This window comes from Leishmania infantum, chromosome 4, assembly GCF_000002875.2.
Source record: "Leishmania infantum JPCM5 genome chromosome 4".
In the NCBI taxonomy this organism is placed as follows: Eukaryota; Euglenozoa; class Kinetoplastea; order Trypanosomatida; family Trypanosomatidae; genus Leishmania; species Leishmania infantum.
Genome location: NC_009389.2, coordinates 25,213 through 47,771, shown reverse-complemented (window position 1 = coordinate 47,771; position 22,559 = coordinate 25,213). Strand labels below are relative to the sequence as shown.

General features: G+C 61.1%; 9 protein-coding genes across 9 annotated transcripts; all 9 read right to left on the bottom strand.

Annotated features, from left to right (window-relative positions):
• Positions 1–373: 373 nt before the first annotated feature.
• LINJ_04_0140 (conserved hypothetical protein) lies at positions 374–850 on the bottom strand (the record flags this gene model as incomplete). The annotated part of the gene is made up of 1 exon (XM_001462814.1): positions 374–850. The coding sequence occupies one exon, from the start codon at positions 848–850 to the stop codon at positions 374–376; it is 477 nt and encodes a 158-aa protein (XP_001462851.1).
• Positions 851–1,813: 963 nt separating this feature from the next.
• Positions 1,814–2,716, bottom strand: LINJ_04_0130 (putative exosome complex exonuclease RRP40; the record flags this gene model as incomplete). Its single annotated transcript, XM_001462813.1, has 1 exon — positions 1,814–2,716. The coding sequence occupies one exon, from the start codon at positions 2,714–2,716 to the stop codon at positions 1,814–1,816; it is 903 nt and encodes a 300-aa protein (XP_001462850.1).
• A 755-nt stretch (positions 2,717–3,471) lies between these two features.
• Positions 3,472–4,515, bottom strand: LINJ_04_0120 (conserved hypothetical protein; the record flags this gene model as incomplete). Its single annotated transcript, XM_001462812.1, has 1 exon — positions 3,472–4,515. The coding sequence occupies one exon, from the start codon at positions 4,513–4,515 to the stop codon at positions 3,472–3,474; it is 1,044 nt and encodes a 347-aa protein (XP_001462849.1).
• A 1,101-nt stretch (positions 4,516–5,616) lies between these two features.
• On the bottom strand, positions 5,617–7,350 carry LINJ_04_0110 (conserved hypothetical protein; the record flags this gene model as incomplete). Its single annotated transcript, XM_001462811.1, has 1 exon — positions 5,617–7,350. One exon carries the CDS (start codon positions 7,348–7,350, stop codon positions 5,617–5,619), a length of 1,734 nt encoding a protein of 577 aa, XP_001462848.1.
• Positions 7,351–8,503: 1,153 nt separating this feature from the next.
• Positions 8,504–14,122, bottom strand: LINJ_04_0100 (conserved hypothetical protein; the record flags this gene model as incomplete). The annotated part of the gene is made up of 1 exon (XM_001462810.1): positions 8,504–14,122. The coding sequence occupies one exon, from the start codon at positions 14,120–14,122 to the stop codon at positions 8,504–8,506; it is 5,619 nt and encodes a 1,872-aa protein (XP_001462847.1).
• Positions 14,123–15,218: 1,096 nt separating this feature from the next.
• Positions 15,219–15,695, bottom strand: LINJ_04_0090 (conserved hypothetical protein; the record flags this gene model as incomplete). The annotated part of the gene is made up of 1 exon (XM_001462809.1): positions 15,219–15,695. The coding sequence occupies one exon, from the start codon at positions 15,693–15,695 to the stop codon at positions 15,219–15,221; it is 477 nt and encodes a 158-aa protein (XP_001462846.1).
• A 686-nt stretch (positions 15,696–16,381) lies between these two features.
• LINJ_04_0080 (conserved hypothetical protein) lies at positions 16,382–17,119 on the bottom strand (the record flags this gene model as incomplete). Its single annotated transcript, XM_001462808.1, has 1 exon — positions 16,382–17,119. One exon carries the CDS (start codon positions 17,117–17,119, stop codon positions 16,382–16,384), a length of 738 nt encoding a protein of 245 aa, XP_001462845.1.
• Positions 17,120–18,058: 939 nt separating this feature from the next.
• LINJ_04_0070 (DNA topoisomerase type IB small subunit) lies at positions 18,059–18,847 on the bottom strand (the record flags this gene model as incomplete). The annotated part of the gene is made up of 1 exon (XM_001462807.1): positions 18,059–18,847. One exon carries the CDS (start codon positions 18,845–18,847, stop codon positions 18,059–18,061), a length of 789 nt encoding a protein of 262 aa, XP_001462844.1.
• Positions 18,848–20,959: 2,112 nt separating this feature from the next.
• Positions 20,960–22,549, bottom strand: LINJ_04_0060 (conserved hypothetical protein; the record flags this gene model as incomplete). The annotated part of the gene is made up of 1 exon (XM_001462806.1): positions 20,960–22,549. The coding sequence occupies one exon, from the start codon at positions 22,547–22,549 to the stop codon at positions 20,960–20,962; it is 1,590 nt and encodes a 529-aa protein (XP_001462843.1).
• Between the last annotated feature and the right edge of the window lie 10 nt (positions 22,550–22,559).

Sequence of the window (22,559 nt, the reverse complement as noted above, 5' to 3'; positions counted from 1 at the left end):
ATTTCAGTAGATTCACCTATTTTGTTTCAAGGGCTCCTTCCTCGCGCCTACTCACCGGAGGAGGAGAAAGAGGGTGGAGGGGGCATCGACAATACGCCCACGTTGGCAGCAAGGAGAGGGCTGCCACTCTTATCACCAGAACAAACAGAAAGGAAGAGGAGCCCGCACGTGTGGCACCAGCGGTGAGGTGTGTGCTGGGTCACACCGCCGCCCCTCCTTTCTCTGACTCGCACACGCTCAGAGGCACACACACGGCTCACTGCGCCGCGGCAGTGTGCGGGTATGCTTGCATCTGTGCTCACAAGCCAGCGAAGCTGTTTGCCCATACTGGCCCAACAGACGCTACTACCCTGCCGCGGTCTCACTGCGTGCACTACAGCGGACGACCACGACCTGGGGGGAAGGCGTTTTCGGACGGCCCCTTCGTTACCTTGATGGCACGCGTCACCTTCTTGTTGTACTCCTTCCGCGCTTGCCCAGTGCGCGCTTCCTCACGGCGCATCTGTGCCTGAATACGCCAGCGGTCCTCTGTGGACACCATCATCCGCCCAATCGTCACGGAGGGGTGCGATGGGGATGTATGGGCTGCTGCCGCCGCAGCGGATGGGCCGCTGGATCGTGTCCCGCTTTCCTTAGCAGCTGCATCGCTCGGCAGCAGCACCCGCCACGTTGTGTCGCAGGAGCGGGTGAAGGCAGAGGCGTCACCATGGGAAGCAGGGCTCGCAGCTTCAGTCGCACCACTAGCCCCACCAGAGCCCTTTCCGCCTACGCCGCCCTGCGCGGCGTACTGACCAGTCGGTGCGTGGAGGTTGGCGTTGAGGTACTTAATGAACTGGCTGAAGTCCGGCATCGCGTCTGTGCGGATGTCTGTGCGCGCGCTTTCTATCCGACGCGTAACCGTGGAGGAGGATGCGCGGGGAGGTATCAGATAGAGGAATGGGAAGGGAGTGTGCAAGGGTACCTCGAGAGCTGGGAGGAAGGATGAGAGGGGGAAGAGACACACGTGATGTGTGGTGGAGCAGATAGGTGACTTCGAGTGGAGGCTCAGCGCACAGGTGGCTTCCTTCTTTTTCTGGTTACTGTTGTTGCCGCCTTCGTTGTAGTTTCGTGTATCCGCGTGTGTTCGACGGTGCAGACGCCGGGGACTGTGAGAAGCGGCAGGATGGGCCGTCGTGCGGCGTGCCCCAACGGCGAACAACGAGAAAAAAGAAGGTGGAGGGTGGCGTCAAGGCTCGAGAGGAGGCGAGGGGGAGTGGTGGAGTGCAGATCTTCATGAAGGAGGCGATGACACGCGGCGGCACGGTGCGTCCCTCCACCTCTCTCTCTTGCCGTTGTGCCATGCGTCGCCGCCCACTCACACACAAACACGCGCACGCACCGCCTGCACGACTGTCTGCGCGGTGGGAGAAGCGTGAGTTCTCCATGACGCAAAAGGGCAGCGACTGCTGGCACGCGCTGTTAGCATGGTCCGCTCTTTCTTCTTGTTAGTGTTCCTCTCGCCGCCCCCTTCCACCTCAGTCTCCGACTCGCCGCCACCGCTCCCGTTCTCTCTCTTTCCCCGGCACGCCCGTGGGCGTGGAGCTCTTTGTCGTGCTGAACACAGCTTCTCTCTCTCTGGTCAAGTGCTGCGCGCGCGAGAGCGGAAAGATGGTAGAAAAAAGGGAAAGAGGCGGTAGCGGGGGAAGCGCCAGCGGAGGCGAGGAGGAGAGAGAAATGGCGTGAGATGGTCATTATTCGTTTCCTGTTCAAGCCACACACGCACATGTACGCGCGGTGCAGAAGGGGGCGCGTGCCTGTTCCCGTGCTGCTCGTGTCAGGAGGGAAAGTAAACCTCGACGCGGGCCTCCATCTCGGCGCGAGTGACGTCGTACTGCGCCTCGGAGATGCACGAGCTTACGGCGACAGTGCGCCGGGCAGCAGCCGTGGTGTCAGCCTCGCTAGAGAGCCCCCGCACCCACACGAGCCCGTTGAGGCCGACAGCCACCTCGAAGGGTACTCTGCACCCCAGCAGCTGAAGGAGGTACGAGGCGGGCACTTCATCGCCATAACCGCCCTCGCCTTCCGTGTGACCATGCTTTCGCTGCTGTGCTGATGCCTTATCTGGGGATGAGCCCACGGGCGTGATCAGACGACGCACGTACGCCAGCGAGAGGTGCAGAACGCGACCGCCCTGCAACGGGCCGAAGGCGGCCTCCCCGGATGTCCAGTCCTTAGGCGGCAGCCCGACTTCTGCCGCTGTGCAGCTCACCTCCACTTCGCCAGTCGTGTCAAATACCTCGCTGGCCACCGACCGATGTACACCGCCGACGTAGCTCGAGCCTGCGCGAGGCTTCACGTAGCAGTACACAACATCGCCCTCCACCAGCCGCGGTCGGCTCACCTTCGTGGCGCCGTCGAAGGCCAAGGCGTCCATGTAGGCCAGGGCGGAGCCGCCAATGTAGCAGTAGTAGTAGTGCTGGCTCACTTTGCGGGCAATAATGGCAAGCACCGGATCGCCGGCGCGGGGGATGTATCGTCTACTCGCCGGCGTTGGCACTGTGTACCGGGGAACGTGTGTGTGCAGATGATGGCTGCTGCGCTGAAGGGAGGCACAGTACTCAGAAAGGAAGACGTCCGTGAGCGCTTGCGATGCGCCATCAGCGGTGGGTGTGGGTGCGGGCTGGGCAAGCAGCCGAAGACCACCTCCGATCGCCACCACGGCACCGGGCTGCGTCATCAGCACCGGCTCTCCCGGCAGGCACACATGCCCCCTTAAAGGAGCAAGCTCTGTGATCCCTCTACTAGGACTGGAGCTCGTAGACACCGTAGACATGGCTGCGGCGTCCTTTCAACTATGATTGCGTCTGCGTGTGCCGAAGCAGGCTCAGGCCAAGGCAAACACTCGCGGTGTGGAAAGGGGAAGAGGAAGACAGCGCAGAAGGGGAGGGGCAGAGGAGGAGTAGGTGGGCCGAAGAGGCAGCCGGACATGCAGAGAGTTGGCGCGCCGGAAAGCGGAGACGAGGTGAATAGAAGGGGAGGGTGTGTGGGGGGGGGGCGGAGATGAATGCATTAGGGCACGGACGTGCAGGCACACACGTGAGTACTCGTCCGTGTGCCCTTTCCTCCTCTTCCTTCTTTCCCTTTACTCAGACTCCGTCATCTGCGATAGCAGCAGCGCCGCCGCATAGTAGCGAAGCCACAGATACAGTGCACCGCGCCTCACACATCGATTGGTGTACGTCTTCTGCTTGCAGAGTTGTGTATGTGCACGCGCCGACGCGCGGCTCACCCGCGCACCGCCCCACTTTTCTTTCCTCTCTTCTGCTACCCGCTACCCGCTACCTGCCCCCCCCCCTCCCCCAAAAGCCGCTGAGCAGCGGAAGTGGTTGGAGGGGGCACGCGGGGAGGGGAGCAGGTAGCGGCAAGGGCGGGGCTTTGACGCACACTTCACAGAAGCATACGAGAAAAGGATGTTGCTGTGCCTCCGCACAGTCAAGGGGGGGCGGCTGCCGTGCCTAATTCCCGCCGCAGCCCCTTCAGTTCCTCCTGCAGCTTCATCATGCGAGTGCGCCAGGGCGGCGAAGCAACCACATCCTCTTCCCGCTGCGTTGCAGATCCGTTCGTGCTGCGATGGGGTGTGCAGGAGCGAGACCGGCCCAGCGATCGATTCACCAGGAGAGGCGCGGGAGTCGACACGGCCGCTGTTACCGTGGCCGCCCGTGTTCGCGGTGAAGGTGTCAGCGGTGCTGCTGCTTCGTCTCCCCGATGTCGATACATGCCCACCGCCAACTGCAGTTCCGCTACAGAGGGCTCGCGCATCTGCTGCACCTGCTCCTTAACTCGCAAAAGGGAGGCAGTAACCGGGTTCATCGGGGTGGTAGGAAGAATACGGCGGTACAGCAGACGCGCCGGCTGATAAGGGGCGACAGCGACTGGTAGCGGGGTAGTGGCCCCCATAAGCGCAGCGGCGCTGGTCAGCTCCGCCTGTGCGCTTCTCACCCACTCACACAATACGCGGACATGCTCTTCCATCGTCGCCTTGGCGGCGCACGTGACGCCTGCCACCGCCTGCGCCTCTCGCACGGCGCACCACAAGGCCGTTCGCTCTGCTCGCAGCGCATCCCTTTCCTCCTGTGTGATCAGCAGCTCATTTAACAAGCGACGCGATTCTTCCTCCAAGGCGGCGCGAGAGGTGCGCTCGGAGCCAAGGTTGGATCTCATCGTCTCGCATTCTTGAACGACAGCATGCAGTTGATGTGCGAGGGCGTCACTCCGCTTCTCCTCGGCGGTGGCGGCGCGACATTGAAGCGCGGCCACGTCAGCTGCATGTATGCGCACAAGCGCCACAAGGGAGTCGGCGTACTCGACAACCAGCCGAGCTCGCGCGGACGGCTCCGCGACGTCGACAAGGGCGGCGCATGCGCATTCTCCGAGAAGCGCTTCCGCAACCGAGGCCCACCCGCCCAACTCCTCCACAGTCACCAGCGAGGCATCGCTGCGAGTGCGATCGGCCTGCTTCAGACTGCAAGTCAGCATTGGGGGCAGAGGTTGATGGATAAGGGGGCTTGAGTTTGCTCAGGAAAAGGCGGCCCTACAGAGACGCGTCGCTGCCGCGCTGAGGTGTGAATCGACGTTACCTTTTCGAAAAAAACTTTTCTTGCCGATCGAAGACGCGCGTAGATGCGCAACGATCAGAGGGGAGACGACAGTGTGAGCTGTAAGGGACGCACTGCAAAGTACGGGTGCTTCTGTGCTTGTGCACCTGGGTGCCACCGTCACCTGGCCGATGGATTTGGTTTGCCACAACGTCAGCGGTCGTTCTCTCGTCGGCGCTGCGTCGCCCCACACCAAATCCGCCGCGCACAGGCAGCACAGACACGGTACGGAGAGAAACACGTGATAGTGAATATGACGAGTTGCCGAGGTGCAGCGAGAGTGGAGAATAACCTGCATGGAGGTGGTGGTGGCGCACAGGGAAAGAGGAGCGTGAAAAGACATGACACATTACGCCTTGGTGGGCATCAAGGAATGCGCCGTGTCTTGCGAGTGGTAAGTGGCACTTGCACGTGCAACAGCGGCACCAAGCCTCGTGTGTGAGGAGAGGAACAGAGAGAGGGAGGTCTGTGCAAAACCAAGACCCCCCTCCCTCCCTCCCTCCTCCTCCTCCCGGCTTGCGGGTGGCTCTGCTTCAGATGGACGAGAGTCCGTACAAACGCGAGTGGAAACGGGGAACAAACCAGCGAACAGAGGAGAGGGGAGAGGGGGGGAGGGGAGGGATAACGAATAGAGAACAGGGGAGCGGAGGGACCGCGTGCGTGTGCGTGCCCACTATCCGGTCAGCATGGGAGGGGAGGAGGGGGGGAAGCAAAAGGGTGCAGCGTCACAGGGCCTACACTGCGGGGTATCGCACGGACTAAGTACCCCCCTCCCCCTTTCCCCTCCCTGCCTAACCCTCCGCCCCATGAGAAGCGGAAAACAAAAAGAAGAAGAGCAGCGAGCTGCGGAGAAGGGGAGGGAGGGAGGGAGAGGAGCCCAGACACACATACACACAAGATAGACGGAGGTGGAGGACCGGCGAAGAGACCCCACTCGCCACGCACACAGGCATACGCGCATCCGAGGCGGGAAAAAGGGTGCTTATCCTTTCCTGCGTGTCGTTCGGCAGGTGCTGCGTGCCGTCGAGCGCCTGGTGCGGGCCGTGGCGTGATGGCGAGCGGCGTCGTCGCCTGCAGTGAACGGGCGACCGCGCTTGCGGTTTGGTGTGCTAGCAGCGCTGGACACCTCGTCCGGTAAACTCAAAGAGCCCTCGTTGGATGCGGTGCAGTGGGAGCCGTCGGCTGTGGTCGAGGTCGCTTCCACCTCGTCGTCGCGTGGAGACACCACGATGGACAGCGGAGGCCATGCGTGGGCGACGCTCAGGGATGCCTCAGGCGCATCGCTCCGCACCATGCATGGGTGGGGCTGAAGACCCAGGATGGGGATTTGAGGCGCATACGGTTGCAGCATTGCACCACCAAGCTGCTGCTGCAGCTGTAGCTCACCACACAGACGTATTGCCTCCTCCCGCGCCAGTCTTCGGCGCCGACACGTGTCGGACGGTGTGTGGCGGTGGGCGCAGTAGCCAACAAGCCCCACGGCCAGCGACAAGCATAGGGACTCCCACGCCGTTTCGTGCAGGAAGAGCCACCGCGCCCGTCCGGTCCACCACCGCAGCAGCGGTACCCCAGCACACCCGACGACGGTGAGCAAGGTCGCCGGCAGCCGTGCAGCTGCCGTCTGCGGGAGGCATGTGAGAGCCAGCACACCACAAAGGCATCCAAGCACCCAAGCCATGCGATGCCGCGGAAGCCGTTGACGGGCCAGCAGTTGATGCAGCGCGTCCATTTGCTGCATGAGCCGCACCACACCGCGCGTTTGCGCCTCCACCTCGGCAAACCTCTTGAAAGTCTCCTGGCTGAGGGCTTGAACAGAGGCGAGCGCTTCGGCAGCGGCCCCCTGCACGCGCGTGTGCAGCTCGCCGAGCGCCGCGTCGGTGTGACTGCTGGTGCGCAAAATGGCACTGACAGCCTGCTGCAGAGACTGCAGCGCCGCTGCCTGGCCGTTGTGGAGAAGGCCGAGTTGATGGAGCAAGGACGACGCAGCCTCGCGCGACTCTTGCTGGAGCGTCTGCGAGTCCTTCATGAGGGCCACCACCTCCGCGCCAGAGTGCTGCAGCGCAGTCAGCATGTGTGAGCTGCGCTGCATCTGCAGGTGCATTGCGGCGACCGCGGCTTCAGTGCGCTGCTGGTACAACTCCTCCTCCAAATAGGCGCACAACACGTCTGCGTGAAGGCGGTACTGCAAGAAGGCTGCGTAGGCGCTGTCGGACAACCCTTGCACGCACTGGCGCACGGCATGAGCCGACAGTTCTGACGGCTGCGTAGCAGCAGAGCCACAATGAAAGCTCGGGTGGGCGCGTCCGTCGCTATTCGCGTCACACGTGGCCATAAAGAGTGCCAGCCGGCTGCGCATGGTGTCCTCGTTCCGCACCTCGGCGCACTTGGCATGCAGCAGCTGCAGGGACCGCTTCCAGCACGGGCTCAGCCGCCCTTTTGCCTCGGCCTCCTCCCAGAGCATGCGGGCTTGCTCTCCACGCTCCATCGCACCGGGGAACAGCCGAGGGGGTGTGTGTGCGCGCGCGTCATCCGCATCCGCCTGCACTGCCGCAGGCAGCTCTTCGCGGCGCCTCAAGTAAAGAAACTGTGGCCAGGCAAGCGCGCAGTTGCTTAGCAAGACCGCAGTTACTGCCCATGCACACACAAGCAGCACTCTCCGTCGCCACGGCGCACATGCGCAGCGACGTGAGGTGCGCGAAGGGCAATTTCGGTCCATGGTCTGCCTCCCTGTATCAGGGGGTGCGCTTCGGCGAAGTCGAGGGGTGAAGAGGCACAAGGCACGGATACAGAACCGGACAACACCGGACACAGCGACCGAGGAGGATAGGGGGTGGGTGGGTGCGTGTGGTGCGCGTCGACTTATTCGCGGTGGGAAGCAAGACGCGATGCCGTTGAGTCGTCCCTGTTGTGTTGAGGTGTGACGGCGGAGGGGAGAGGGAAGGAGAGCAAACAGTGGATAAGGCCGCCGCCTCAAACACACACACACACACACGCACGCGAGAGAGAGAGAGATGGCAGGAAAGGGTGTGGAGGAGGAGTGGGGGGGGAGGGGCACAAGCGGAGCATGGCGGTGTCCCTTCTCGAAGGAACCTAGATAAGCCTCGTTGACCGCGCGTCGCCTGTTGGCATGTGGTTCTTCAGAGCGCGTGAAACGAGCTGCAATGCAAATCGCCAGAGCTTATCAAGAAGCACAGGTGCGCCGCGCACAACTCGCAAACAAATGTGGTTGATGTAGGGCGTTCATGTCAACGCGTTCGCACGCCTGCATGCACGTCCTGCGGGTGGGGCACGTCGCCCTAAGAGCACTTGCTCTACTCTGCATTCCTCATCGTTTTCTTTTGCCAACGTGCCCGCTTCTCTGCGGTCCCACATGAGCCAAGCGCCCCTCGACCCCCGGGCTCTGCCAAAGGCCCCATCGGGTGGTGCGAAGCCGCGCTAGACACGCATCACGCCAATGCACCGACTCGGTCATGGGAGCACGGCCTCTGCCGTCAAACTCTACTCGCCCACCCACACCACTAGGCAGTGCGAGGGCCGGGTGGGATACGCTCGAGTCACGTCGGCACTTCGCCTATCATATGGATGGTGCAAGCGTGCGCACTGTCGCAGGTCGCTCCGACGCAGCGCCATCCACGACCTGACCGCCGACATCGGCAGCGGTACGTCGCGGTGACCTCCCGCACGTCGTAGGCACTAGACTCTGCGATACCACACTCTGAGGTGCCCCGATGTCATCCGGGCCCCTCCTTACAATCAAGAGAAAAAATAAGGAGCGGGCAACGCGCACAAACGCCCCCCCCTCCACCTGCGCGGTGTGCTTCCCACCCCCTTCTCTCATACACGCATACAGGTGCATGGGTAGGACACGGTTACACACAACCCTTTTCTTCCTTTCGCTGCGACGTCTTTCGGTGGTGCATGACTGCATCGCGCTTGGAAGGCAGCGCCCTAACTTTGGAGTTGGAGGGGAGCACAAGCCGGCGCAGCACCATCACGTGCCCAGGGTCCATGAAGCGCCACACCTCCGCACCGGCGAGAAGCTGCCACACCGCACTAAGGTCACGGCACCGCTGTTGCCGCAGTTCACGCTTTCCTGCTCGTGCCACTTCCTGCCACAACGCACATACTTTATTGCCACCACCGCCGGCAGCTGTAAGGGCGGCGCTGCGAACTTGATCTGCGTGAGGGAGATCGCAGGCCGACTGAAGCGCTTCCTTCGTCCACTCCACAAGTAGTAGTGAGCCCGCCTGTGGTAACGACTTGGGCGAGCTGGCGCACGCCATCCCCGTTGCCCACTGCGTCCATCGGCGCAGCAGCGGCGATGCAATGCATGTGTGGGACGCGTGAACGGGAGCCGCTTTCGTTACAGGAACCGCGTCATGGGGAATGCACCGGGCGGCATCAGCGAGGCACTGCCGATTCAGCTCCGGTGGCAGCTGTACAGCAGCGGCAGAGACTGTATTCCACGAAAACGGTAGCCGGTAGCCGCGCGCCGCAGCGCTGCGGACGTCGGAGAGCTGCGCGTGCAGCACCTTGAGTTTCTTGAAGGCGCTTGTCATGACTGCTGCGATTGCGGCTGCGCAATGAGGGCGACGTAAGTAGCTGAGGGTGTCCTCGACAGGTACACTACTGGGGCAGAAGTGTGACTTGTATGCGTGATTGGCGAGCTCGGCAACGGCATCGGCGTAGGCCGGCTGCGTCATGTCCGGGCACGCCGCCCGCGCCTCGGCAAGGGCCGGAGCGTAGGAGGCGAGGCAGCACAGCTCCAGCGGGCCAAAATGCATCTCCGGCAGGAGAACGCGATGGAAGCAGCTCCAGTAGTGGGAGATCGCCTGCCGCGTCAAGTGCGGTGCGGTGCTCAGCTTTTCCGGCGGCTTGCCGTGACGCCGCAACAACTCCCCGCACAGCTCTGCCTCTGCCACGGCGGACCACCGACACTCTGCCAGCTTGTTTGCAGGCTCTTCACACGCTTTCCAGAGCTCCTCTGCCGTGCTCAACGGCAAGAAGCCGTCGAAGATGTGCTGCGCCATCCACTCCGCCGCAGCCTTGTCGCGCGTGCGCCACGTGGGATGCTTTGCTGGCCTCACTTCCGCGCATTGAGAGAGAAGCACGCGTAGGGTTGCATTTTGCGCGAGGTATTGCACGAGCGCCGCGTCAGGCTCACGCACGGTGGCGACGCGCTGCAGGAGCTCTTCTCGGTAGAGGTGAAGGAGGGCTTTGAGTTCATGCGCCTTAAACGTGCCGCCCAGATGTTGCTGTGCGAGAGACTCCAGCTGCGGCGTTGAGGCGAGGAGCAGCAGCGGGGCTATAACGGCCAGCGTGTCGAGCTCCTCCGCCGACAGCGGGGGGCGACCAGGCGGCAGCCACGATGTTGCCGAAGGCACTGTACCCTCCTCGCTGTGGGGCGCTGGCGTGTGGAGGGAAGGCGGGAAAAGGGCTGCCTGCGCCTCCGCGATAGCGTGTCCAGCTTCCCGCACGCGTTTCTCGCCACACAATCGTCGCAGCTGTGCAACGATCTCGGCGCATAGCTGCGCCTCTGCCGCTGTCCACGCGTGCCCGGCACCGGTAGACGATGAGGCATCGATGCAGTCAGCGAAACGAGAACAAAGGGCGGACGTTGCAGACCTAGGCAAGTCCAGCTGCGCCACCATCCAAGCCACAACGGTGCCGACCTCGTGAGGCAGCGCACATTGACGCGCCATCACACTCAGCAACTCGTGTATGCTTGGGGCCAGTGCGGCAGCGCAAGCATTCCAAGGGAAAAGGGGGGCTTGACTGGTCAGCAGCATCCACGCCTGCACCGTGGTTCGCCACGGCGCACAACGGGCTACGCACAGCATGACGGAGTTTAGCACATCCGCGGAGAGGTACGCGTCGCGCAGCTCCATCAGCTTCATTGACTCTTCCGAGAAGAGGCTTTTCACGTCAATAGGGGCGGCCAACACGTGCAGGAAAGCGTCCAGCGCCTCCTCCCACGCATCACAGTCGATGAGGCGATCGAGAGCATCCCGTGAGTAGAGCTCAAACGCCACGCTGCCCCTGCTGGCGCCAGCCTGCGCCGCGCGGCGATGCTGACAGAGGGCAGCACGCTGATCGGCGCGGCGCTGCGCGGCGGCCTGGGCGGCCTGCAGCCACGACAGCTGAGTGGCCATGTCCACCACCGTCTGCGGGACAGGCTCTGTGACCTCCTTCCCCGCTGCCTCTCCCCTTTGCCATAGCTCGAACTCCTCTACCCACTCCAGGGCTGCAGAGTGGTTGCCAGAGTCGGCGAGCGAAACCGCCACCTGCACGGCAGTAGCAGCAACATCTGTGCTATACGGTCCAGTGGGTGCATTGCCAGGCCTCAGGAGGAGACACTGCCGCACCGCTGCAAGCAGCGTTGTGGAGAGCGGTCCTGTAGCGAGCACGAGGCGTAGAAACGACGGCGCCACCGCTACCTTTTGCTCCGCCGCCTGATACAGCAGCTTTTGCGCCAACTTCGCCACTGCCGGCATGGCATCTATGGCACAGGCGCCGGCCACCGTGTAGAGCCGTAGCACCGTCTCTGACCACGCCATCACTGCCGCTCCACTCGTTGAGGTGAGGGGGAGCAGATACGCCACGCTGCGCAGCACCTCTGAAACAGCACCGCTGTCAACGCTCGAGCAAGCGGCTTTAGTTGCCGGCTTCCGTGATGTCTCGCCACTGCAGTTGAGTGCGGCACAGATGAGGCGCGGCGCGGCGCATTGTACGTAATCAGGAAGGCGCGCCGCGAGTTGAGCGTCTGTCCTGTGCAGCGTTGCAAAGTCGAGTGGGGGCTGTGTGCCACGGTGGTGATGCGCCTCGTCGTATCGGAGAACATAGTCGACTGCGGCCGCAATCACTTGACTTGCGTCCGCTGCTCGATGGGTGTGTTCCAGGGCCAAACCAGCGTAGAGAGCAAGGATTACAGTTGCCTCACGTTTCCGGACCTCACTGCCGTCGCGATCTGCCTCCTCTTCCGCTAGTGCGGCCGCGCCCCACAACTCCGCCAGCTGCATCCCCTGCTCGCGCCGGCGCCACCGTCTCGCATAGTCGTAGACGCGCAACCCGGTGTGAGACCACGTTGTGTGCGGCACACGGACCTCCGATGCACCACTGCCATCCAGCACCGCGTGCGCCTCCGTCACGAGTCCGTGGGCCAAGAGGAGAGAGACGAGGCTGTCGTACAGGGACGTGGGCAGAGGCGCTTCTCGAGCTGCACCGCACAACTCGCCCTGCCAGTACTCCCATGCAGCTGTCGCGCGATGGACCGTAACGAGGTTCTGCAGCGCCGTCACTTTGGCGCCGTTCTTGCAGCGCTGCAGGATGTGCTGCTCCTGCGTCGACAGTGGCTGAGGGCAGCGCTCGAGCAGCCGAGCGAGGACATCCCACTCCTCAAGGCGCAGCAAGATGGGGACCGCCTGCTCCCGCAGCGCCTCCAATGAAGCACCCCAGCACCATTGCAGTTGAGCGCTCAGCAGCGTCAACGCCTCCGCGGAACCTGGAAGTCGCTCAACAAGCGAAACAGTGCGGCGGAGTGCAGGCCGCAGCGAACTCAAGGAAACACCACGTCGCAGTTGGTGACAGGTGTACCATACAGCGAGGCACACAAACTGGGTGGAGGAGTAGGACAGCGGGGAGGAGAGCAGAGCAGCCTCGCTGGCAGCGCACACAGCTTCGCACATCTCCTCAGGTGTCCCCAACGCGTCGAGCGGTTCCAGAAAGCTGAGCAACAGCTCGTCCACCATCTCACCAATGCTGGCGGCCTCGTCGCGCATCACTAGCGTGACGCAGCGCTCTGCCGAAGGCACGCTGATGTGCGCGCTGACGGTACGGAGCAAGATAAACAGCGCATCGGGCTTGCCTGCGAAACCGGTGAGAAGAGCTCCGTGCATGGGATGATGGCCGGGGCAGCGCAACTGTCGCGCCAACGCGGCACTCAGTGTACCCTCAGCCTTCGCCAGCTGCGCCGGCTGCAGGGCAGCGTGACGCAGATAATGCAACGCGGATGACGTATAGACAACGTACCACGCTACACTGGCAGGCTTCGCGACATCTCCGCCTGCGGCACTCTGCGCCACGTGCCGCCATAAAGCGAGGGTATGCTGTGTTGCACCGCCCCGCTGCCGCCGGATTTGCAGGTGGGGATGCGGCAGCAGCTGCACGAGCCCGTCGGCGCACCCGTCAACGGACACCAACGCGTGTGGGCAGTACTGGCTCAGAACCAGCACCACATTCACCCATCCCTCATAGTACGGAGAAGCCTCTGCCGCCGCTGAGCTCAGCACACCGGACACGCGCACGGCATCTAGCAAGCTCCTAACCTGCGCGGTCGTCACATGGCACTCCACCAGCAACTGCGCTGCCTCACGCGCGGAGATTGCCGCACGCCTGCGCAGCTCTGCCAGTTTCGCGTGTGTGGAAGTGCTGGCCGCCCACCACCAGCGAGCCCCGCCGGCGGGGGCTGCGGTGTGACGTGCCGCACTCAACAGCTCCGTCACGGCCTCCAGCAGTGGCGCATCCTGCTTGCCCGCGGCAGCAGTGTCTAAAGCCATCTCCCACGGAACAAGCTCCTGTGGCGCTGCTAGGCTTGATGTTTCAGCGTGCTGCACCGCCACGGCGAATGCACGCACATAGCTGACGAGAAGTGGGGCGGAGATCTGGGAAAGACTTGTCCGCAGTGTTTCTGCAGAGCGCCAGTCTCCGGTTACGCCGAACGCCGCCATGAACAGAGTGGCCTCTTCCTCGCTGCACCGGAGTCGCGAAACACTACCGAGAAGAGCAGTAGCGGCCGTCCATCGACGAAACAAGGCTGATATCTTCTGGTGTTTCTCTGCCTTCCCAAGGGCTCGCAGTGCCGCCTCACGGTGACGCGGACGCCACACCACGTGCTGCGTGGCGTCGGCCAGCATGAGTGGTACGAGCTCCTTCAGCACTACCCGATCAAGGGACGTGCTCGAAGTCTCCAAGTTAAATGTCGATTTGGCGAGCAGCAGGTCCGCCGCCGTGTGGTAGAGGGCTGCTGTCGAGAGAGTGCTAGTTGCCATTTGCTTCGTGAGTTGAACGCTGGCTCGCCATCCTCCGCCCCGCAGTGCAGCCAGGAGAATCAGCTGGTACGTTTCTGCGAGAGGAACACAGTGACTGTGCAGGGAGCCTACGAGAAGACGAATGGCGTGCTCCCACTCGCCACGCTGCGCCGCGCGTGCGATTACTTGATGTACTTCAAACGGGGACGGCGGTGCGGACGATGAGTCATCCACCACGGGTGACAGCGATGCAGCGGCGTCAGTAAAGAGCCTGGCCGAGGCAAAACACGAAGACCAGCCTCCGGCGGAAGCGATGAGGGGCGAGCTGGCAACGTACATGCGGAGCTGCACCGGAAAGCTATCGATCACCATTGCGCCAATGGGACGACCTCGCAGGGAGTGATACGGCGGTGCCACCCGTCGCTGCATCGAGTATGCAATAACGTGAGGAGGACTCGGCATCGGCGCCGAGAGCAGTCGAGAGAGGTAGTCTCGGTTTCAGAGTAAGTAACACCGCGAGTGTGTATTGTGTGCACACGTGTGCCGGTGCTGGCTTTACATGCCACTTCTACTTGTGCGCCTCAGCTGGCCTTTGGCGCGCACAGCCACAGCAACACGCAAAACCGGATGTGCTCCCTCCACAAATACAAAAAAAAAGATATTAACGATTAATGTGAGCTTAGATAGCGATGTAGCAGAGAGGCGCATAGTCTCACTCGTGGAGCTGTGAACCGGCTGCAGCGCCCGGCTGCCTTCCGTGGTGATGGGTGCGCGTGAGGACACGGACACGCACGCAAACAGAGAGAGATGCAAGAAGACAAAGGGGTGAGTTGAAAAGCACAACGCCTAGAGACGCGCGCAGAACAGAATGCCAAAGGCTACGTACGCTCAGATTATCCAAGCCGGCACCTCTGGCCCCATCCTTCCCCTGTGCAGTGGGCGGTGGTGGTGGGAGGGGCGGAAGTCAGGTAATGAGAGACAGGCAGAGGCGATTCGAGCGGAGGCTGTCTCAAGAGTGAGGCGATGAGGTCGTCGCTGCTGCGCTGTGACAGCAGAGGAAGATACGGGATAGTAAAGGATGTGTGCGGCACTGCCCCCGCACGGCACGCACAGCTCCTTTCGTGGATGACGGAGGGGATATGGGTGGAGGGGTGATGGTGGTAGTGGTGGGGGGCCTACGGGAGTGCTGCTGAGAAGTTGCAGGGTTGACTAAGAGGTGAGACGAAGAGAGTGGGGTGGGGGAGGAAGAGGCGCAAGTACTCATCGGAAGCTTGAACGTGAAGAGAGAGAGTGAGGTGAGCTTTACAGTGCTTCACTGCATGCCGCGACTCGCAGCTGGGTCTGTCCTTTTCCCTCCTCCTCTCACCAACACACACGGGATCTTTTCTTCACAACAATGCGAGCAGACGACCTGTTGAGGAGAAGAGCGGCACGAATTCCTTGCCAGACCACCCCTTGTTTCCCACCGGCACGAAAAAACGCTCGTTTTTTGTGGCCAGGCTGCTTGCCCTGTTACTTACTCTTTTTCTTCGACCAGCGTTCCGCAGTTCTGCTGTAGCTACAGCACAATTTCCTCAACCTCTTCGCTCTCTGCTGCGCCTTGTGCCGCCATGGTGCTCTCCGCGGCAGGAGGGTTGCTGGGCTTCATCACAAAGTCGTGCAAACGCGTGCGCTCTGCGTCCAGCACCGCCTCGGCCAGTTGCCGAAGCTCATCGCGAATGGAGCTGAGCTCGCGCACGTGCGTGTCAAGCTGCTGCATCTTTTTTTCCACCTCGTCTCTCTCGAGGCGAAGGGCTTCCACGACTGGAGTCAACGTCTCGCGACGGTACAGCAAGAGGTCCAGTAGCAGGGCGCGGTAGTCCTCAGAGGTCGGCGCGGCCGGTGCGGTGGTCGAAGCCGCCGACGTCGTCTTGCTCGCGTCGGTTTCCGTCAAAGGTGGACAGTGGCTACGGTTGTAGCCAACGGCACGCGACACGGTCGTCACCCTCCTCCACGTGGACACCCACGCACTGGCTGGGGTCAAACAACGCCGCATGACTTACAAGAAGAGTGGAGGGAGGGAGGGGGGGGGGGCGGCGGCCAAGTTAGAGGAGGGGGAGCGGAGAAGAGAAAGTGGACACACACACACACCGAAACGCAGATGGCTGAGGCTGCAATGACAACGACACTAAGAGAGCTGTTGCAGCGGCAGGGTGGGGTGCGAAAGGGAGTGATAGGGAAGGGGAGGGGGGCTATGGCGGGCCCTCCCCCCGCCGCTCCGACAATGCCGAGCGCGCAGAGTTCTCCTACACGTGCTTAGCGGCATGAGCTTCTCAAGGCACGCGGACGCTCTTCAACGGGAAGAAAACGAAAGACAGAGGCAACATTGCTTCCCCCCACTGCATCCTTTTCGACCGTCGTGTGGTCGTAGAGAAACAGGCCTTTGTGTAAGTACAACCAACGACTTGTACACTGAGCAGACAATACTGCGAGCGTCTCCGGCTTTCTCTCAGTCCGACACTCCCCCGCTCTTTGTTAATGTGCGCGCTTGCGTGTCCCCCCAGCCCCCGTTGCTTGTGTGCCGAATCGACACCCTCAGAGTAACACGCCTTGAGGGGTGCAAGGTGTGCGCACCACTGGCAAATACCGACAAGAGTGAAAGAGGGCACGGCGCGCTTTTGGCGGTGACAAGCGCCACACCTTTGCGCCGCGCGTCGCCTCCTCTCTTCCGCCCCGGAGGGTCTACTCGGAAGAGGGCGGTGACACCTCGTACGTGTACATCCTGTACATGTCACTCTCACCCAGAAAGCGGTAGGTGACATTGGTGCCCCAGGCGAAGGTGTGCGTGGCATTCTTCGTGGTGTAGTGAAGGCGCAAGTAAGGAATTTCCCACGTGATCTGCACAAACACACGATACACGAGCGTGCCAACACCGCCCTCGACGCACCTACTCACCTCGCAGAGCATCCGTTCAATGTCGTCGTCCATATTCTGGTTTGCCTTGTCCGCCTGCAGCGCGTCCATGGTGCCCTTGTCCAGCACCACGTCGAAGAAAGGACCAAACTGCTCACGCACGCGACGGAGATCGCGGATATCGGCAACCACCCAGTGTACGTCTTCCAGTGGATGGGCTGGACCGTACTTGGTCTTCATATGCTCGATGACCACAGCAGAGTAGTCAGTGGCCACCTGCACGAGTCGGTAGGGCCTCGAGTCTTCCGTCGGATATTTTGCCTCGTAGGCGGCGCAGATGTCGGCGCAGAGGGTTGAGCTACCAGTACCAAGATGCAACACCTTTAGCGTGCCTTCGAATGCCCCTGTGCTGCGCTGCACACGATAGACAGCCTCAACGGTCTCAAAGGCTGCAGCGACACACATGGGGTACACGGAGGGAAACCAGTCATAGTGCTCCTCCTCCGTGTAGCGCCGGTCCCAGTATTCCTGCTTGCTGTACTCTGCGTTTCTAGTCGGCTCCATCATGACCTCAATCTCTGTCACGTGTTGCCCTGATGGTGTGCCTGTTCGCTTGTGTTGGTGGGGTTGTCAAGCAGAGGGAATCAAGAAGGAGTCTTAGACGGCACGCGCGACAGAGAAACGGACGCACAGCCTACGGCCCCGTCAGCCGTTTCGCAGAGTCGATTTCTTCGCCGTGCGCCGGCGCACACAGACACGGAGGCACGCGAAGGTGACACAGGCGATATTGACGGCTGGTGGATTGTCGAGTGAGTCCATTTAGGACGGCAGCAGCGCACCTTCCACTGCTGGTTTGCGCGTCCTTCCATTCTAAGGTCGCTTTTTAGGTTGCTCTTTTCCAGTTTCGCCGACGTGCGACTTCCTCGTCATCTTAACGTGTGCTGCGGCGAAGCCGCTGACGCCATCCGCGCACTTGTCAGAACGAGAGCAAAGGCGAACGAGGAGGAGGACTCGAGTGGAGATTGTGCGAGAGAAACACGGTAAAGCAGACGCTCTCCTAGGAACACATTGAGCGCCCTCCAAAGAACTCGTGCCCACACCATGGCGCATGGTGCGCTGTCTCATTTTCCTCTCCAACCTCCGCCACCGTCTCTAGCAAGAAGGATTGGCGATCCTTCTTAGCTTACCGCTTGCTGCTTATACGCTGTTCCACACGCACATAGATCACCTCCACAAACGGTGACAACACCCCCGCTCCCTTCCCAAGCCCCGCACACGCTCGCTCCCTCTTGTTTGCCGCACTTCTGCAGCCAGCGCGGAGTGAGAAGGGCGCACGACAACGCGGAGACAGTTGGTGTGTGCGTGCGTGTGTGTGTGTGTGGGGGGGGAATGAGAAGCCACAGCGTACAAACGAGGGCAGGGGAGGCGGCATGTAAATTAAAGGTACACGTGGAGCGCTGCCGTCGAGATCATCGTTCTAAGGAGATCAAGTCGCGCCGACCTCGCTCAAAAATCGAAGTTCTCGGCATTCATGGCCCACGGGAACTTCTTCTGGATGGTTGCAGAGAAGATCTTGTTGATCGGCACGTCTTGCGCCTTTGCCCACGAGCAGATGATACGGGGGTCGATGTAGTTGATTTTACTGGTGCCGAGCGACACAGCCTTGTTGTCATCCTTGATGCGAATGATGTTCTCCTCGCGGTTGAGTCGTTCCCGGTAGCGTTCCAGAGCCTTGCCGATGTCATTGGGGAAAGATCGCACCACCGGAGGACGCGGAGGCACCAGCGTGGGGACTTCCTCCTCTTCCTGTGCCAGGACCTCCTTGTTCACCAGGCCTTGAGACTGGGCAATGTGGAAGAGCGTTGCCTCCCCTGACACCACTGACTCAGCTGACGAGGAGGAGCGATCGTCGGAGGAGTAGGACGAAGAGTCCGAGCCGGAGCTGTCATCACTGCTGGAGTCGTCATCGGAGGACGAGGACGAGCTATCGGACGATGAGCTGGAACTGCTCTCGACGCGGCGCACCTTCGGCGGCGGAGCCGTCGTTGCAACCGGCGCCACAACTTTCTTGACGGAGGGCACTATTGTCTTCATCGGCTTCAGCTTAAGCAGCGCATCCTCGTCAGCTGCCTCAATCGGCCGAGGGCACTGGCCAAGCACACCAGCAGCAGCCAGGGTTGCTCGAACGCTGGCCGACATCTTGAGCTTCAGCGCAGATATATCAATCGGGGTCTTCTTTGGCGCCGCGACCGGTACCGACGGCGGGGCTACTGGAGGACTTTGAACAGGCTGCATGGCGAACCAACACTGTATCCCTCAGAATTGCCTTTCACGTACCAGGGAGTGAGGTAGAGGCACACAAGTGACGTTGTGGTTGTCCTCTCTGAGCGATGAGAAAGACAGGAGCTTGCGAAAGGAAACTCTACCTAGCCGACGGTAATCAGGCCACTGTGACGTGATCAAGCAGCGGTGGAGGGGGCGAGGCAGCGATGATGGAGAGGACAGCTGAATGTGGGTGTCGGTACGCGGGTAAAGACATGCCGGCACACGTCAAAAAAGCAAGACATGGAAAAAAGAGGAGGAGGCGGTAACAGTAGAAAAATGTTGCGCAAGCGCCCCACCCCTCCCCCCACACACTCTTCACACGCAGCTACAGGAGGAAGAAGAGGGAGGGAGGGGGCGCCGCATGCCCATGACGGATCACAGCGCATGAGATGCGCATGTTTTTTTTTCAGATGCCTCAGGCTCCACGCATCGACGCCTTTCATCGCAGGCGTCAGGGAGAGCACACAACAAACACTTGCCTTGCTCTCCACTTCGCGACTTGTTGCGCGCGTTCATGTGTCTGTACATACAACATAGAACACAGCTGCGTGAACAGCACTTGTGCTCTTCGTTAAATAGCATGTCTGATTGCGTGTGTGTGCGTGTATTGCCGCAGGCATTCGCTACAAAAAGCAAGAAGGGAAACGTACAGTACAGAGGACATGGAAAAAAGGACAAAAACCCTTGGTAACTCCGTCGCACCACCCAAGCCTCACACTCCACGGTTCTAGCAGCGCTTGCTGCATGCACGCAAGCTTCTACTGCAAGCCACTGCGACGTTACCGTGCCTCATGCCATACCAGAGGTGTATTCGCTGTGGGAACGGCTTCTCCTTTTACACGATTGCCTTCCGCAGACGTGTTCTACTCGCACGCACGTCGAAGCTGCTGTTGGTCCAGGAGAGGTAGGGGGTGCGCCGAGAGCAGGGGGTGCTGTGTGACGCATGCGCGCGCGCGCGCGTGTGTGTGTGTGTCACTGTGATGTGAAATACGCCGTTACATCCCCTGAGCGATGCATAAGGCAAGGAAGGCCAGGGGCGCACCCATATACACATACCTGCGCTCGAGGTGGCGTCCGACGTACGCTCCCTTTTCTACCCATTGGCACATAGGCTGCACGAAGCCACACTTTCAAACGCATCCCTGCAATGGCGCAACCAACAAACATAGACCGCACCATGCCCCCGCATTCTATGAAACTGTACCAGGTGACAGCGGAGAACGGAACAGGGCTCTCAAGCCAAACCAAAGTGCGGCTGGAGCGTTGGAAAGGAGGTTAGTTGGAGAAGTGCAGAGACACAGGCGACTCCGTGTCGTGAAACACAGCACTCCCGGGGGCGCTCAGGCACCTGCGACTCCGTCTTCTCTTCCGATTCTCTCTATCCGTCTCCGTCGTCTTGCTTGGCAGTCCCTCGCACAGCTAGGGGTGTACAGAACACTTGAAGGTACAAGCGAATAACAAAAGAAAGAGTACACACACACACACAGAACCCCAGACCGCAAAAAGAAAAAATGGAATATATATTTATAAACCAAAGATGTGGGGGCAGGGGAGGGAGGGGGAGGTCATAAAGGCGACAGGAGAAGCGCAGGAGTCTTTTCTGTTTCGCTGCGGAGGGAGCCGTGCAAAAAGGCGGAAAAGGAAGATGCTGAGGATCTTGGGCGGTGGGACTCCAGTGCGCATGAAGACAACGGAGGCAGCGATCATGAGACAGGAGAAAAAGAGAAAGGTGACCAGGCGAAAAAAAAGACGTATTTGAGAAATGACCAGAACCGTACAGACAACATCAATAAAAGTGATGATTGTGCTCTATGGGCACGGGACACAGAATGAACGCTGGCTTAGGGATACGGCCTCACGGTGCGCACATGCAGGCACGCTCTGCTACACACACAGACACACAAAACACAGCCACGCAACACACCTCTGCAGTCCAACGTGAGCCTGTACTTTCACACACCCCGACTTCGGTGTGCGAAGCAACAGGAACAAACTGTGCCTTGATGGCGCGGCTTCCGTCGTAAAATCGACACACCATAAACAGAGTCACATGAACACTTGCAGCAGCCTCACGGTTGCCTACTACTCCGCCTCTGAAGACTGCTCCTGTGAAGCGCTCACGTCCGCCCCCTGGGACGGGAAGCTGCTAGAGGTACGGCGCGTGGAGAAGCCGCTCATCTGACGCAGCATAAGCGAGGCGTACGGGTTCGCTGCATGGCAGCGAACCGCCTTCTCGGCAATACTGTCCTGGATACGCGCCTGACGCTCTGCCTCCAGTTTCTTGCGGCGCTCCGCCGCCACGTTCTGGCGCGCCTCGTTGCGCTTGTGCATTTTCTGCTGCATCTTCTCCCGGTCCTCCGCATTCTTCTGCACGCGCACACATGCGAGGCGTTCACGAATCAGCTCGCGCTCGACGTGCATCAGCTGCTTGTTCTCCTGGATGACGAAGGCGCGCTCCTGCGTGTCAATGCGGTGAGCCTCGCGCTCGTTGATTTCATCGATCATGATCACCTCGCTCTGCGTCAGCGGGCGACTCTCCACAATGCTCGCGCTATAGATTTTCGCGGCACTATACGGTTGGTCGACGGTGGGTCTGGCGCCGACGGATGTGTTCATCGAGTGGCGCCCGGGCGACTTGGACGACCCGACAGAGCGCACCGACGCGCCGTAGAAATGGCCTGCGCGCGGGGGACTGCGGCGACGACCATCGCTATTGTATCCCGACGCCACCGTCTTTCGGCGCTCCTGCTCGAGCAGACGCTGATGCTGAGCCTCAAACTGACGCTGCATCTCCGCTTCTTCATCCAACAGCTTCGGCGGCGGGGCGGCCGCCTGCACCGCTGCGGCGGGTCGCGCAAGAGCCTCTTCCGCTGCTTGAGCCTTGTTCTTGGCCGCGGAGACGGACACGGCATCCTCCAAGTCATATTTGATGCTCTCCTTGTAGGCCGGTTTCAGCTGCGCCATACGGGCACAGCGGCGCTTCTCGTAACTTTGGTAGCGCAGCTCCGCCACCTCGTCCGACACGCCGGCACCTTTGAAGTGCTTCCTGTCGTACCGGGCAAGCTCACTAGGGTTCACGCCGTGCTCCTTACAGAGCGCCACGCTGCGCGGCGTGTTCACACCCTCCGGGACAGGAGGGTGACGCTCCACGTTGTCGATGTTAACCTTGTACATGGGCTTCTTCTTACGCGGCGCTGCCGGCTTTTCCACCGTCTCTGCCGCCTTAGCCTCCTTTGCGTGATTCGAATGCTTCTTCTTGGCCTTGTGGAGGCCGTGGGGACGCGTTGTCTTGGCAACTTCGGCAGGGACCGCCCCGACGTGCGACCCGTCTCCTCCAGCTTCGTCTTGTGCATCCTCCTCTGGCTCTTTGTTCGCCAGAGAAGCCGCCGCAGCTTCTTCCTCCTCCGAATCGAGATCCTTGGCATAATGGTCGGTAGACACATCGGTCAGTTTGCACGGATCACGAGGCGTTTCGTTGCGCTCTTCCTCTTCGTTCCCCTTCGGGTAGGCCGCCTCGTCGGACGACGACTCACAGGATGGTGCCGTCACCTTTTCCAGTTTCGGCTCCAGGGAGAACTGCTCTTGCGGTTGGTTCAACGGCGACTCATTGGCCATTGAATGCGCCTCATGGTGCAAGGGCCCCCGCTCCACAATCAGTTCTGTAGAGCGCATAGTGTCCTTG